The sequence below is a fragment of the Dama dama genome, chromosome 14 (assembly GCF_033118175.1).
Source record: "Dama dama isolate Ldn47 chromosome 14, ASM3311817v1, whole genome shotgun sequence".
Classification (NCBI taxonomy): domain Eukaryota; kingdom Metazoa; phylum Chordata; class Mammalia; order Artiodactyla; family Cervidae; genus Dama; species Dama dama.
Window position 1 is genome coordinate 48,608,057 of NC_083694.1, and position 15,090 is coordinate 48,623,146.

General features: G+C 36.2%; 1 protein-coding gene across 1 annotated transcript in view; it reads right to left on the reverse strand.

The window, feature by feature from the left end:
* SPEN (spen family transcriptional repressor) overlaps nt 1–15,090 on the reverse strand; it is an 88,942-nt gene that overhangs the window by 12,324 nt on the left and 61,528 nt on the right. Inside the window, exons 5-10 of the mRNA XM_061160674.1 lie at nt 13,988–14,188; nt 10,316–10,467; nt 7,643–7,768; nt 7,022–7,135; nt 6,030–6,143; nt 4,319–4,419 (exon numbers count right to left, since the gene is read on the reverse strand). Coding sequence (XP_061016657.1) covers nt 4,319–4,419; nt 6,030–6,143; nt 7,022–7,135; nt 7,643–7,768; nt 10,316–10,467; nt 13,988–14,188 — 808 coding nt within the window. The remainder of the gene's footprint in view (nt 1–4,318; nt 4,420–6,029; nt 6,144–7,021; nt 7,136–7,642; nt 7,769–10,315; nt 10,468–13,987; nt 14,189–15,090) is intronic.

Consider the following 15,090-nt stretch of genomic DNA (forward strand, 5'->3'; position numbering starts at 1 on the left):
AGAACTGTTTGAAAAGACAGATGAAAAAAAGGGAACCCTCTTATACTGTTGGTGGGAATGCAAACTAGTACAGCCACTATGGAGAACAGTGTGGAGATTTCTTGAAAAACTGGAATTAGAACTGCCATATGACCCAGCAATTCCACTTCTGAGCATACACACTGAGGAAACCAGATCTGAAAGAGACACATGCACCCCAATGTTCATCACAGCACTGTTTATAATAGCCAGGACATAGAAGCAACCTAGATGCCCATCAGCAGAGGAATGGATAAGGAAGCTGTGGTACATATACACCATGGAATATTACTCAGCCATTAAAAAGAATTCATTTGAATCAGTCAGTATACTAACGCATATATATGGAATTTAGAAAGATGGTAACGATAACCCTATATGCAAAACAGAAAAAGAGACACAGATGTACAGAACAGAATTTTGGACTCTGTGGGAGAAGGCGAGGGTGGGATGTTTCGAGAGAACAGCATCGAAACATGTATTTTATCTAGGGTGAAACAGATCACGAGCCCAGGCTGGATGCATGAGACAAGTGCTCGGGCCTGGTGCACTGGGAAGACCCAGAGGAATCGGGTGGAGAGGGAGGTGGGAGGGGGGATCGGGATGGGGAATACATGTAAATCCATGGGTGATTCATGTCAATGTATGACAAAAACCACTACAATACTGTAAAGTAATTAGCCTCCAACTAATAAAAATAAATGAAAAAAAAAAAAAACAAACAAACACACTGGGGACCAGTCTCCCTGGGCTCAGTCTTTACAGTTATAAAATGATGATGTTATTTAAGAAAGTTAAACAAGAAGGTTAAATAAGATGAAACTTTGTAAAAACTTTCCTAATATAATACAAGGCACACACTTGGCCTTCAGTAATTGTTACTTTTCCCCAACCTGCCAACTAACAAATTATGTATTACAAACTGTGTGAGATAATTCCTTAATTATAAAAAAATTCCTTAATTGTTAAAGTGACATGACCCAGTGCATGCAAAATAGGATTGAATTTACATGCAAGAACGTGTATGGTGTATAAAATGGAAATTTACCTGTAACAGAGGCCAATTCCTTTACTCTTATTCACATCCTATTTTTGTTCTTTCAAACAAGTATAGCTTACTCAGTCTACATAGTACTACTAATGGCAGCTCAATGAAACATAATGAACCTTGAACCTAAGCCTCTAAAAGCATGAGCTTTTCTGTCTTGCTGGATCATAGCAGGTACCCAGATTTGTTGAAAGAATGAACCTTAGAAAAGTATGTCAAAGTTGCTACTGGGCAATGTTCTAACCCATTTTCAATAGCAAATGAAGCATCTAGACTTAGCATTCAACACTGGAAGCATCAATAGCACATTATATACATTTATACTGAACTTTATCATTTCAAAGAGAATCATTTATGACACACCCATGATATTCAAGACCAATTCAAGATGATCCTTCTACAGTTCCATAGGAATCAGATTTTTTGCCTCAATATTGGCCAGCCATTTTGTAAAATTAGGCTGACTTAACTCATTACCACCATAAATACAAACTCCAAGGAAGCATCGCTTTCACATGTAAAGGAGAACACACTATAAGCTTCCTTTTTTCCTTTGATTATACCACGGCTTACAGGATTCTTAGTTCCCTGACTAGGGATTGAACTCAAGCCCCTGGCAATGAAAGTGCAGAGTCCTCACCACTGTACCGCCAGGGAATTCCCTAAGCTTTCTAATACAAAGTGGTTAAGACACCAAGAATGGCTGTAAGTTTACCACCTGCATTAAAAGTAGGCTTAAAAATGGCTTCCAGATATTTTCTAAAATAAGCAAACTAAAACTATGTCCAAAATGTGAAAGAAAAAAGTTACAGAAGTCAAAGGTATATATGTAAACATTAGTGTTACACTGTTCAGTTTAATAAATGATGATTTTGTACTCTACCAAAAGAAATGAGTTTTCCTGCCACCAAGGAACTCTAGCAAGAGACAATAAAACTGCACACTAGTACTATGTACAAAAGGCTCTGGCAGGACCCAGAGGGACTTTGAAAGGTCAGATTTTCAGAGAATGCTGTTCCCATGACTACACAATATCCAAACTACCATAAGTAGGTGAGAAATTCATTTAAAGCATAATGTGACCCCATAAATTTGTGCTGAGAATCACTTTGGCAACCTGTAAGACTCAATGCACTAGCAGGTAAACTAAATGCACTGGGTTTACTTCCAGCCCAATCACTTAGAAGCCTGTGACCTTATCAGCAAAGTCATCTGATCGTCAATTCCTATCATAAGTAACACATGACAAGAGTCACAGCCCTATTTCCCTGACACTGTATTTAAGGGAATAAAAGAAATACTTTTAAACTGTAGAGCCCTATGAAAATGAGTCATCACTTGCTTTCTTGAGCTGAACTGTCATTAGGGGGTAAAGCATTTTTTTACCCCCCTTCACTTAATCAACTATTGAGTGGCATGACTTCCTTCCACTCTATGGAGAAGGCAAAGATTCTCAAGTTCTATGAAAGGAATGCATTCCAGAAACACTGCCACCTGAAACCAAATGAGGCAAAACTGTGTCACAGTAAAGACCCACACCCTCATGCTTCCTACCTTAGAGATAAACTCCATTCAACAGGGATAAATAACCAAAGAACAAAGCCAGAGCCAAATCACCAGTAAAATGAATTAATTTGAGTGGTAATATTAAAAAATTAACACCCACATAACATTATCCAACCCTCACAAGACATTGTTCTCTGAAAAATATTCAACATACACACAGAGAATTTGAATGAAATTTTTATGTCTTAAGTGCCACTAGATCATCAACACATTTTCCACTCATTTATGGCTAAGAATTCGTATAAGAACTGAAAGTATTAACAATGACTTCAGATTACGGGGTTGGGGAGGATGGAGAATCCTCCCTATAGAGGATATGTAGACTATGTTCTTACATATGTTCATTCTCTTTCTCTTTATCACACACACACAGAAAAATTTAGAACGTGGATTCCGATCCACTAGTGGAAAAACCACTGAAACCTTAGAAGTTCAACCTTTTGGAAATTTGGATGTAGGGGACATTTTTCATTAAAAAACCGCCCAAGTATTTAATGACCATTACACTATACACCATAAGGAAATGAAAAAGAAATATATACCTTCTTTGATTTAAACAAAAATGAAGTGGCAAGAAGAGGCAATAATAAGGAGATGCATTCAATAGGTTTCCAGGAGCATGATCAGGATTTGCCTCATATTTGTCACAGAACCCTTTTATACTTGAACTTGAGTATCTAAAGGCATTTCTCAAATAGTCTTTTGTCTAACACATATCTACAGGGGTGGCAATCTAGTAGAAACATTCTAGGGGGCTTAATCACAGAGGCAAGTTTGGACAAATAGCTTTATCATATGGATGATAGCTTCCATTTTCAAATGTGATCAGCTTTTGAAGAACCTAGTGACATTGTCAGGGTGTTTTAATATATGTGGTCTAGAAAAGAATTAATCATCAGTTCTGACGCAATTTTAAGCATTAGCCTGATTTAGACGGTGACACCTTAAACGCCTGTGGACTGCCATGGTTCCTACAATTCCCGCAAGCAGCAGAAAAACATCAAATACCACATAACCATGACTGCAAACACTGACAAGGGTAAGTAAGGTGTGCCACGCCATGTGGCTTGTGGGGTCTTAGCTCCCTGATCAGGGACTGAAACCAGGTCCATGGCAGTGAGAACAGCAAGTCCTTCTACTGGAAGGCCAGGGAATTCCCAAGGATTGTTTACTTTCTACATAGCTAAAGTTACTAATACAGCTTTGGTTTTCTGATTCACAAATTATTTAAGAGATCTCAATTTAAAACAAAGCTCTTGATAGTCTTTTGAAAGTTCTTTGTTCTTTCAATTAATTCTATGAGCTCATACATGGTGACAACTTGGATGTTGTCAATTACTAAATAGGCTGGGCATTTAATAGTCTATAGCATTTCAACATGTTTAATTTAAATGTGTAAGGCAAGATGATTTATACATAAAGTTATAGTCTGGAAAAGAATAACTCTTTTAATGAGTATTCTCAGGGAGAAAATGTAGATAAGGTTAACCCCAAACAAACAAAAAACAAAAAAAGGTTAACCCAACTCCCATGAGCTACATGAAAAATCCTTTTTTTTAATGTGTTTCCATGCATGGGGGGAATGAGAGTAGCGATAAAGGATGAAAAACAGAATTTAATGCCATCTAAATTTTATGTACTAGAAATTTTAAAATTCAAGCTATGCTGATAGGTTAAAATACATACCTTCTTTCCACTAACATTTCATAAAAGTCTCTAATATCTTGACCAGATTTTTCCATACAGTGATAAAATGCCAGCTGACTTTCTCGATTTGCAAAATCCACCTTAAAAAAAAAAATGAATAGCAGGTGTTTAATGCAAGTTTCAGATTTCAATGATGGAAAGTGTTACCAAATTTGAAAACTCTTCTTCTGGATAAATTTCAAGAAAACGTTAACTTAAATCTCATTTAAGTGAAATAGTCCTCATAACTAAAACTGTTATTTTTTTAACTTGAAAACTCTCAAATTCTACAGAAATCTTGATAAAGAATTATAATTTAAAGTTTCTGAAGAAGTGGAGAAAGCAAAATCAAAAACTGAAACATACCTATCAGGATTCTAGGCCATCAGTTAAATAATCAGACCAGCTAACTCTAGTAATATCTTGTGAAAAAACAGGCTTACAACCCAACATTCAAAAAACTAAGAAGATCATGGCATCTGGTACTATCACTTCATGGCAAATAGATGGGAAAAAATGGAAACAGTGACAGACGTTATTTTCTTGGGCTCCAAGATCACTGCAGATGGTGACTGCAGCCATGAAATTAAAAGATGCTTGCTCCTTGGAAGAAAAGCTATAACAAACATAGGCAGCGTACTAAAAAGCAGAGACGTCACTTTGCCAACAAAGGTCTTCTAGTCAAAGCTATGGTTTTTCCAGTAGTCATATATGAATATGAGAGTTGGACTATAAAGAAAGCTGAGCGCTGAAGAATTGATGCTTTCAAACTGTGGTGCTGGATGAGAGTACCTTGGACAGCAAGGAGATTAAACCAGTCAATCCAAAAGGAAACCAACCCTGAAAATTCATTGGAAGGACTGGTGCAGAAGCTCCAGTACTTTGGCCACCTGATGCAAAGAACTGACTCATTGTAAAGACCTTGATGCTGGGAAAAATTGAAGGCAGGAGGAGAAAGGGACAACAGAGGATGAGATGGTTGGATGGCATCATTGACTCAATGGACATGAGTTTGAGCAAACTCTGGGAGATAGTGAAGGACAGGGAAGCCTGGCGTGCTGCAGTCTATGGGATTGCAAAGAGTTGGATATGATGAGCAACTAAACAATAACAACTTGTGCATAAATTTACTGGAACCACAGTTAGAACATAAAATATGGAAGAACATTTAAACTTTACTCAGTGAGGCCTCAAAGTCACTAAAGCATGATATTCACCATCTATCAATATCTTATTTTAAAAAGACTAATTTCAATCTAATCATCAGAGTTATTAAGTGCATAAATTCCTTGAAACTCTCATGAACAAAAGTTTTTAAATAAAGATACTTAAGACAAAAGATCATACTTTCAGTGATTACCCACTCTTTAAGAGAAGAGGAAAAAAGATCAAGAGAGGATCATTCAAGAAGCTGGACTGACACTTGGAGCTCCTGGGAGTGCAGCCTGCATTGAGAGCTCACTCGCGAGCACCAGGAACCCAGGGTGTAGGGATGCACACTTCCTCAAATGAGGATTTTTAGGGAAGGTTCTGTGGTAACGTTTTAAAAGACTCTGTGTCCTTAAGTAGCCAAATGTAAAAAATGTAATATCGCCCTTGACAACTGAGGACATATTCTAGATGTGCTGTAAGCCAACAAAATGCCAATCATTAAAAGGCTGGGATCCAAACATGATTTTGTTTTGGTTCTGCTTAAAGTCATTCTGCACACCTTTATTTTATTCCCACCGATTTTCCTCCCCTTGGTCTCTTTTACAGCTGCTTGTGCATATTCAATTTCATTGTAAAGAACCAGGGCCATGCCTTTTAAGCGATCAAACACCACCTGTAAAAAAACAAAACAACATCAGTCCCAACAAAATTCTGTGTTAGTCCCAACAACATCCTAAGTCACTAACACACTGCCAAGAATAAATATATATATATTTTATTCCAGAAAAAAAACTGGTTTTCCTGATGATGCATGTTATAGTAAAAACACAACAAAATGTCATAGGAACTGTTTAGATTTGTGGATATTGTGGCCTGAGGTATATTGTTTTTATTTTGTTTTTCTATATTCTTTTTCCACATTGACTGAGTACTGTCCTATATTAAAGTAAGTACCAACAAAAAACCACCAGACCAAAAAACTGATTCTCCATACAACAAAAGTTACACTTAAAGAAATGTCAAAGTTATGCAACATACCTCCCACAATGTAAAATCTGCTTTTAAGAAGTTAAAATCTTTACCTTCACATAATGGAAATGGGGTCCAAAGACCCTTTCCCTATTATGTCTGTGAATGTTACACAACAAACATTGGTTGGATGAATATTCTGTTGTGTGAGTGTTTTTGAAAATTATCATTTTTTAAAAAATCAAGTCTAGTCACTACATATAAGTGTGAATGTGAATAATTATATAATCAGACTAATTTTAATGATATAAAATTATAGAAATCCCTAAGCAACATTCTATTTAACAGTATTTTGCAGACTGGTTCCAAAATTAATCATTTTGATGGGTTCAATATAGTTTTTTCAAAATACTCATATCATAATCAAGTGCTCTTCTAGATCAAATTTTGGAAAAAAGAGGATTTTAATGTATGAGTTACTAAAGAAAAGTCAGCACTAGAAACTGGGTCTTAAAGGACAGAATATGAAAAGAAAGGAAGTCAGAAGTAACTTAAAGCCACATACCCAAACCTCCCACTTACCTTTACCACAGGCCCATATCGGCAGAAATGTCGTGTTAAATATTGATCTGACACATTTGAAGAAAGCCCGTCTAACCACACACAGTTTGTAGGCATGCTCTTTCCAAATCCCAGCTGAATACAAAAGGCAAAATTTCTATTAGTTAAGCCACCAATTATTCAACAACAAAAATTGTGAAAAAACTTGTATTCGGTAAGAATTTTAACAAACCACCACCTCAAGTGGGAATCATCAAGTTAAAATCAAACAAAAACATATACAAAATTTATCTTGCCTGGCTAAGCGAGTATTAATCCAAATTATAGTATAACAGGATGAGGATGCAAAGAAGTTTATTACCTTTATGGTTATCTAACGGTACTATTTTGGAGAAGGAAATGGCAACCCACTCCAGTATTCTTGTCTGGAGAATCCCAGGGACGGGGGAGCCTGGTGGGCTGCTGTCTATGGGGTCGCACAGAGTCAGACACGACTGAAGCGACTTAGCAGCAGCAGCAGCAGCAACGGTACTAATGCAATTTTAAATAATCATATATACCAAAAGAAAACACCTCCAAATCTTGAGGGAAAAAAAACACAGGAAATATTAATAGCACAATAACTTATATAAATTCCTTTACCTTGAGACGATTATTTCCAAGGTATTCCCCATCCATCTTTTTAATAGCCTTACAAACGCTGGCAATGTCACAGTATTGCAAGAATGCATACTGAGGGACTCCATTTACTTTCTTAATATCAATATCCTGAAAAAAACAATGGATGGATACCACTTAGTGATATACCAATAAAAAATAAATCAGAATAAACCAAGTCCATATGAGCTACATGGTTCTCAAAACAATCAGATTCCCCCCAAACCACTTGCTTAGTTACAATTATACATCTTAATGCAACTGTAAATAGCCTAAAAATCTATTCAACACAACATTTGTAGTCACAAACCATGAAATTCTTCTCACGTGAAGCTCTTTGCAGAAGAGCAACTGCAATGCAACTCAAAACTCAAAATTTTAAATCCATAATACCTGTGTTAAGAGAAATTTATGATAAGAAGTAAAAGGTGGCCTATTTAATGAAAACTTAACAAATAATTCCCTTCTGCAATATCTAAAATACTTATTAGGGGGCAAGCCATTTAAAATACAGCATCTGGGAAGAATAACAATGATAAGTCAAATTTTCAAAAAGTGATTTAAAATATACAATCCTGAATCAGAAGATTCACTTTGTTAGTATATCTAACTGAATCAAACCTGGTGACTGATAAATGTGGCAATAATCTCTCATACCCAGAATGAATGGACTATATAAATATCTAAACTACTCTGTGAAGATGCATTAGAACACCATCCCTGGACTAAAGAAACACTCTACACAAAGGAATATCCCCCTTTCTTTGGAATGCTCAAAACCTGCTGTCACATCTGACACTCTGGTCCTGCCTACTTACAGGAGGTAGTGAAAAAACCTGGCTTACACATGAAAATGGTCCAGAGAAACCAGACACTTGGATGGCAAAACTTGTACTTAAACAATAATGAGCTGGGCCATATATTGCAGATTATGTATTGTGATTATCTAAGCCTCCTTAAGGGTCACAAGCCAATAATCAAAACCTGAAACAGAGCAAAATGAGTAATGCATTTAAAGAGCTGTTTGATGGGTCCTTTAAAAAAAAAAGCAATAATTTATACTCAAAATTTTTCTAAGTAATGGTAAACGGAAGCTGTTTTCATCATTACATAGAATGTAGTAACTCAAGATAGCTCCATTTAAATTTTCCAAAGAACAATAGTGGGCTGACTCACTAAAAAGGTTCTGTTATAGCATAATCTGTTATCAATAAGCAGCAGACCATGTTCCCAAGGTTTGTATGTCATTAAAATAGTGACAGTCATGAGCAACTGCAAACAAGATACTAGTTTTCAAATGGAATACTCACATGTCCACCTTATTGACAAGCATAGCTCTTAAAACACAATAATCATTGCATTTTTAGCAACCCTGGTGAGGAAAATATATCCACATGCCAAAATCCAACTTTTTATACTCCTCCAAAATTTATGGTAGCAGCAACATTCAAATAAAAGTATGTTTGAAAATTTTATCAATTCATAGTCTCGCAAAGCCAAAAAACAAATAAATAACAGGCTGTGATCTAAAGACACAAGAAGCTGTAGCCCAGATAGCTAACTGAGCATCTAGTCACTCATCCAGGTAGGCAGTAGAGCTGGAATTAAGAGTATACATTACCCTCACAAAAATAAGAGAACTTAAGTAATCAGAAAAGAAAGATGAATGTTTTATTTGTATCTCTCCCTAAATAGCTTCTCTGTTTTTGCTCCACTTCTGCCAACCACTTCAATTTCTTGTCTCAAGCTCCTAAAGATGAAGTTTTGTTCAGCCACAAGCACAAATAATATTTTATTCACAAGACTAGGTATGCCATTAAAAAATATTAAGAATCTTTTGCTTAGAGCATTAGTGTATACATAAGAATGGACAAATGGACATCACATAAACACAAACCTAAAAGATATACAATAGCTGTTTCTACTCAAATGATTTTTTTTTTTTCTCTCCAAAGTCCAAATATATTACTTTCTTCACAATTATTAACTGTGAAGTCCTAGAGAAAGTCTAGGAAGACAGAAGTAATTTTCCTATTTTTTCAAACACAACACAAAACAGTATACCTAAGGATACAAAGCTGTAACCAAACTATTTTCACTATAATTTGACTCAAGTTTTAAATCATGGAGAACAGAAAAATCCTTCTATCTCTAAATCAAACAATGGTTTGCATAATTTAAACAGATTCTAATTAAAACTTCAAAACAGAACCAAGCTCCCAGCACGACAACCACATTCCAATAATTCCCAAGGTACTTCTAATGTGCACTGTGATAAAAAGAACCATATACTAATCTGCTGCTTCTTTCTTACAGACATCTTTTCTCTTCCAGATTTTCCTTTCAACCCACAGGACTAGAGATGGCATTAAAACAGCATCCAGTGGACAAAGATAAGAAAAGTGGAAAGGAAAATACATATGTAAATAAAATAAAGACAATTATATATATTTTTACATACACACATAAAGCAGTCCCTGATGAGTTTTGCCAGATCATCTTTTAGCAGGTGTTAAAAACACATAGGGCAAATGAGAAAAATATTCATTATACCATCTAAATACATTTTTCCAAATATAACCTGCACTTCTGCTGTATGTTTTATGACAAAAATTTAAAACTGTTTTCATTGTTAGAAAAAAAAAAAACCCAACATACCACAATTTCTCCAAAACGCTGGAAGATGTTGCGAAGATCATGGTAAGTAGTGGTTTTTTCAAGATTACCAATAAAAAGGGTTCTTGTTGCTTTGGGGTGAAATTCATCTATCCTTTCATCCAAGGGGCGAAATTCATTTTCACTTTCCGTTTCTGTAAGTGGGGAGGGGCAGAGAGTGTTTTAATGTTTACTCATATATCATGGGAAAATCTACTCTAAAAAAATCAAATCTCTGATATACGGGGCTTAATTCTCATGTAATCTGAAAAATCATATATACCATCAGAAACAACTCCAAAACAAAAGAAGAATACAGAGGCTAGAGAAACATGTCCAAAAAATTAAGAGAAAGTTAACACCTTGATATTTCAAATAGAATAGTAGACTGAATTTCCATTTCAGTTGATTTGTTTTAAAAGATAATCACTATCTCAGAAATAGGTTTTAACCCCCAGCGGAAAGTGGCAATTATTTAAGCCTAATCTTAGGGTTCAATATTATGTAGTAGGCTCTGAATGCAGACTGTAGAACTAAAATCCTAAAATTAGATACAAGAACAGTAACTGCATGAAAACTGACTGAAGTAACGCTTACAAGCATCTTCTTTTGGTGTTGCATGGCACCCAGTGACAAACAGAAAGAGGGTAAATGGCTCTTAAGGTTTTTATTTCTTATGATCAAAGTCCTGGTTCAATGTCTAACTCAATCATAGGCTTTCTCTGAAGTTCCATTTAACTTGGGATGGGCTTTCCTCATGGGTCAGATGGTAAAGAATCTGTCTTCTATGTGGGAGACCTGTGTTTGATCCCTGGGTCAGAAAGTTCCCCTGGAGAAGGAAATGACAACTCACTCCAGTATTCTTGCCTGGAAAATTCCATGGACAGAGGAGTCTGGCGGGCTACAGTCCATGGGGTCGCAAAGAGTGGGACACGACTGAGTGACTAAACAACAAGAAGTCAGGGACTTACAAGATTTTCTGGATAACAATCATAATATGGCCTGTATGGTATCTCTCTCCTTTTTAAATGTAAAACAAAGCCATCCAAAAAAATTAGTATTTAATCAGTTTGACTAAAACAAAGTGTTCATTAGCTCCAGCCACATTATTGATGATGTTAACAACAACACTGATATTAGAAAGACTCAACTTCTGAGCTGCTGGGTGAACTATGCCAGAATACATCTCACTCCTGATTCCAGTTCAATAGCTCTAACGGTAGCAGAGCTTAATCTCACCCAACCATCAGAGAGTACATACTTTCAGTCAGATGGACCCAGAAACTGCTCAGTGCTCATTACACCTATCTTTATCTACATTTTCATCTTATTTCACAGAGGGTATGTCTCATTTTAAACTCAACAAGGTCTTCTTAAAATTATCTAGGAGAGCACATACTTAGAAATATTTCATTTAAAAGAAGGAAAAAATAATTCAGACACATCTTGAGATTTGTACTTCAAAAGGCAGAATCAGGGGAGTTCCCTTGGCCTGGTGGCCTAGTGGTCAGGATTGTAGGCTTTCACTGCTGTGGCCCAGATTCAACCCCTGGTCAGGAGAATTAAGATCTCCCAAGCCTCGCAGTGCAGTAAAAAAAAAAAAAAGAAAAAGCAGAATCAGGATGATAAAGCATGATTTGCAACCATTAAAATCTACCATGACTTCAATTCCACCAAACAGCTCAGTAAAAATTTCGGAGTGTGTCTTTCAGCCTTCATGACCAGTTTTAACTCTTATTGCCTACACATCACTGAAATGTTGAGGGGCTTGTGAGGTTGTGCAGCAGAGTGAAAAAGCACAGTGTCTGAAGCCACCAGAGGTCTGTCGGCAAAGTTAGGTTTCCGGGATTTGGATATTTTTAATTCCAAGAGGTCTCTGACCTAAGGAAGCAATCAGCTCCATACATTTCAATATAAAACATTTATGACAACCATCCAACTGTGTAATTCCAACCAAATGTCCTTACACAACTTTCAAATAACCCATTCAATTGGCTTTTCAATGCTGTCCCACTTGGGAAAAGTACCTTTGGCCTTCCTAGGCTTGAACCAATCCAACTTCTCAACATCTTCAATGAAAGAAAAGTGAAAGTGTTAGTGGCTCGGTAGTATCTGACTCTTTGTGAGCCCCTGGACTGTAGCCCACCAGGCTTCTCTGTCCAATGGATTTTCCAAGCAAGAATACTGGAATGGGTTGCTATGCCCTTCTCCAGGGAAGCTCCCTGACCCAGGGAGCAAACCCGAATCTCCTGCCTTGCAGGCAGATTTTTAACCGTCTAAGACACCAGAGAGGCTTAAAAAAACATCTCAACATCTTCAGTAGCTGGTAGTTAAAGCCCAGTTAACATCCTGGTGTTAACTAATCAGGTAAAATGATTTTTTTTTTTTTAAATCTTCTGGTCATGCTGTGCAGCATGTAGGATCTTAGTTTCCCAACCAGGGATGGGACCTGAGCCCCCTGCACTGAGAGTACGAAGTTTTAAACACGGGACTGCCAGGGAAGACCTCCAATTCTTTTTTTTTCCCACTAAAAATCTCAAGCTAGGCCCACTACTTGGCGATTAGAAGGTCACTTACTAATAACGTCCCTGAGTTAGATCCTCACTAATTAAAAATTACATATGTATATATGGCTCTAAAAACTTGTACAGATTATATGACATTCGAAATATTATTCCTCAAAGTCAGTTCTGACTGTTTAAAATGTGTTAAAGAACTCCTGCGCTGCCCTTAGCCCAGTATAAATTAGGGCAGTACATCTTAAACTCCACAGAGGAGGAAATGAATGTGAAGCCATAACTTATATTAACAATTCCTTTGAAAAGTTAATATTCCTTTGAATTCCTGTGTTTTAAGCACATTTTATAGTCTTCATTCTAACAACTCTGTGCCTGTTTTAATATACAAATAACACACATTCTTATCAGAGAAATTCTATTTTTTTCTCTTAGTTGTCAAATAAAATGAATATTCCAAGAAAATGGGCTATGTTTATCCTATAAATTCGACTCAAAGTCTCACTCTTAAAGTTCAACTGTCCCACGAATACATAATGCGAATGCATAAAGTTAACATTTCTGCTCATTCCTCTATAGATTTACTCACAAGTAAATCAGGGGTTTTAAAAACTTGAGTATGCAAATTCTAAACCAGTAAGCGAGGGTAGGATCAAAAATCTGCATTATAAACAAGCACTGCAGGTGGCTCTGGAACAGGAACACTGACCCACGTCATGTCCGACAAGACTTCCTGCTTTAGAATAGACAAGTCTTACAGGTAGGTTCGAGCAATATTAACGTCCCCTTGAAATTTTCAACGGGCTGCATATACTCAATCTGTCATTATCTTTCAAGGTCATGGAAACTGGAATAACAGGTCCAATTTGTGCTGAGCATAATGGAAACAAAACTGACCTAACTAGTCCCTCAAATTGATGCAATCTGTTTTCTAATTCTGTTGTCCTTCTCCTGGGAACTACCACCTTATCTCAATCAATTCAATCCTTTGGGGAGGTGGGATTCAACAAGGGCCTAAACTACCTTTTACAAAAACAATCTTCACGGCTCCTGAACCAAAACAATCTATTTTATTAAGCTGAGCAACAACTTAATAAACAACAGCTCTTTAAAACAAGACAATGAAAGTGTGTTAATAGAGCTGTCTCTTGTCTCTTACCCGGCCCTATCCATGCTGTTACTTCAATCTGCATGCCAAAGAAAAGTTTGCCTTTTGATGCAGTCAACGCTTTTTCTTGGTCCTCTTGCTGCCGAAAGAATACCAGACCATATCTCTCTTCTGAAGTTCCATGTATCTGCACTGAAGTCACCTTTCCAAATTTCTTAAATTCATGGAAAAGGCCATCTTTAAGGCTTGTATCTAAACCATCAAACAAAAACAAGTTGTTCATTTTTCTAACACAGTTACAACTCAAAATGTAAGCTACTGAGTCTTTAACCTGACTTTTGACCTAATTAGCATTAAAACATTACTTTTTCAAATTAAACCACTCTAAAGATGCATTTTAGAGACTATTGAACAATTCTGAAAATAAACTGGGTGTTAGAAGATATTACTGGTTATCTGCTAGGTAAGAATGATATAGCATGGTTACTCAGGAAAAAACTCGTATGTACAGATCCTTTAAGATAGTGTGAAATGATATAACACCAGGGATTCACTTTAGGATAAAAAGGGAACAAGAACAGGAAAGAATAAAGATGGAGATAGTTAAAGCAAGTGTGGCAAAACACTGATGATTTTTAAATCTGGTATGGTGTAAGGGAAGTTCATTTTGCTATTTCTTCTACTGTGGGTGAGTTTAACATTTTCATGATTAAAAACTTTACAAACATACATAAATATGTATATGAAAACTTTAAAGATTTGAGAAAAAAGCCATATCTCTGGTTTTCCAAGCATCAAGCTGATGATAAAACTGTGTGGGAAATGGCATATAACATGCTAAACAACTTTAAGGCCTTTTAGAGACAAATTATACTATCTGGAAGTCTTGTGTTAATTAGTTCCATTATAAAAATTAAAACTGTACAGAAAGACAAGCCAATTTTAACCCCTGCCCATTCCTAAATTACAAAGTATAATTAAATCAAAAGTTCATCAACATTTGTATCTCAATAGTCTCTATTCATAAACCTGGTATGTAGGTTTCACAGGCTATTTTAATAAATAAGTAATCACTGAAATGCACTGCTTAGCAAGACATACTTGGTTTGGTCTTTGTTGGTCTGACCATCTACTAACAGTTGTTTACATACTCA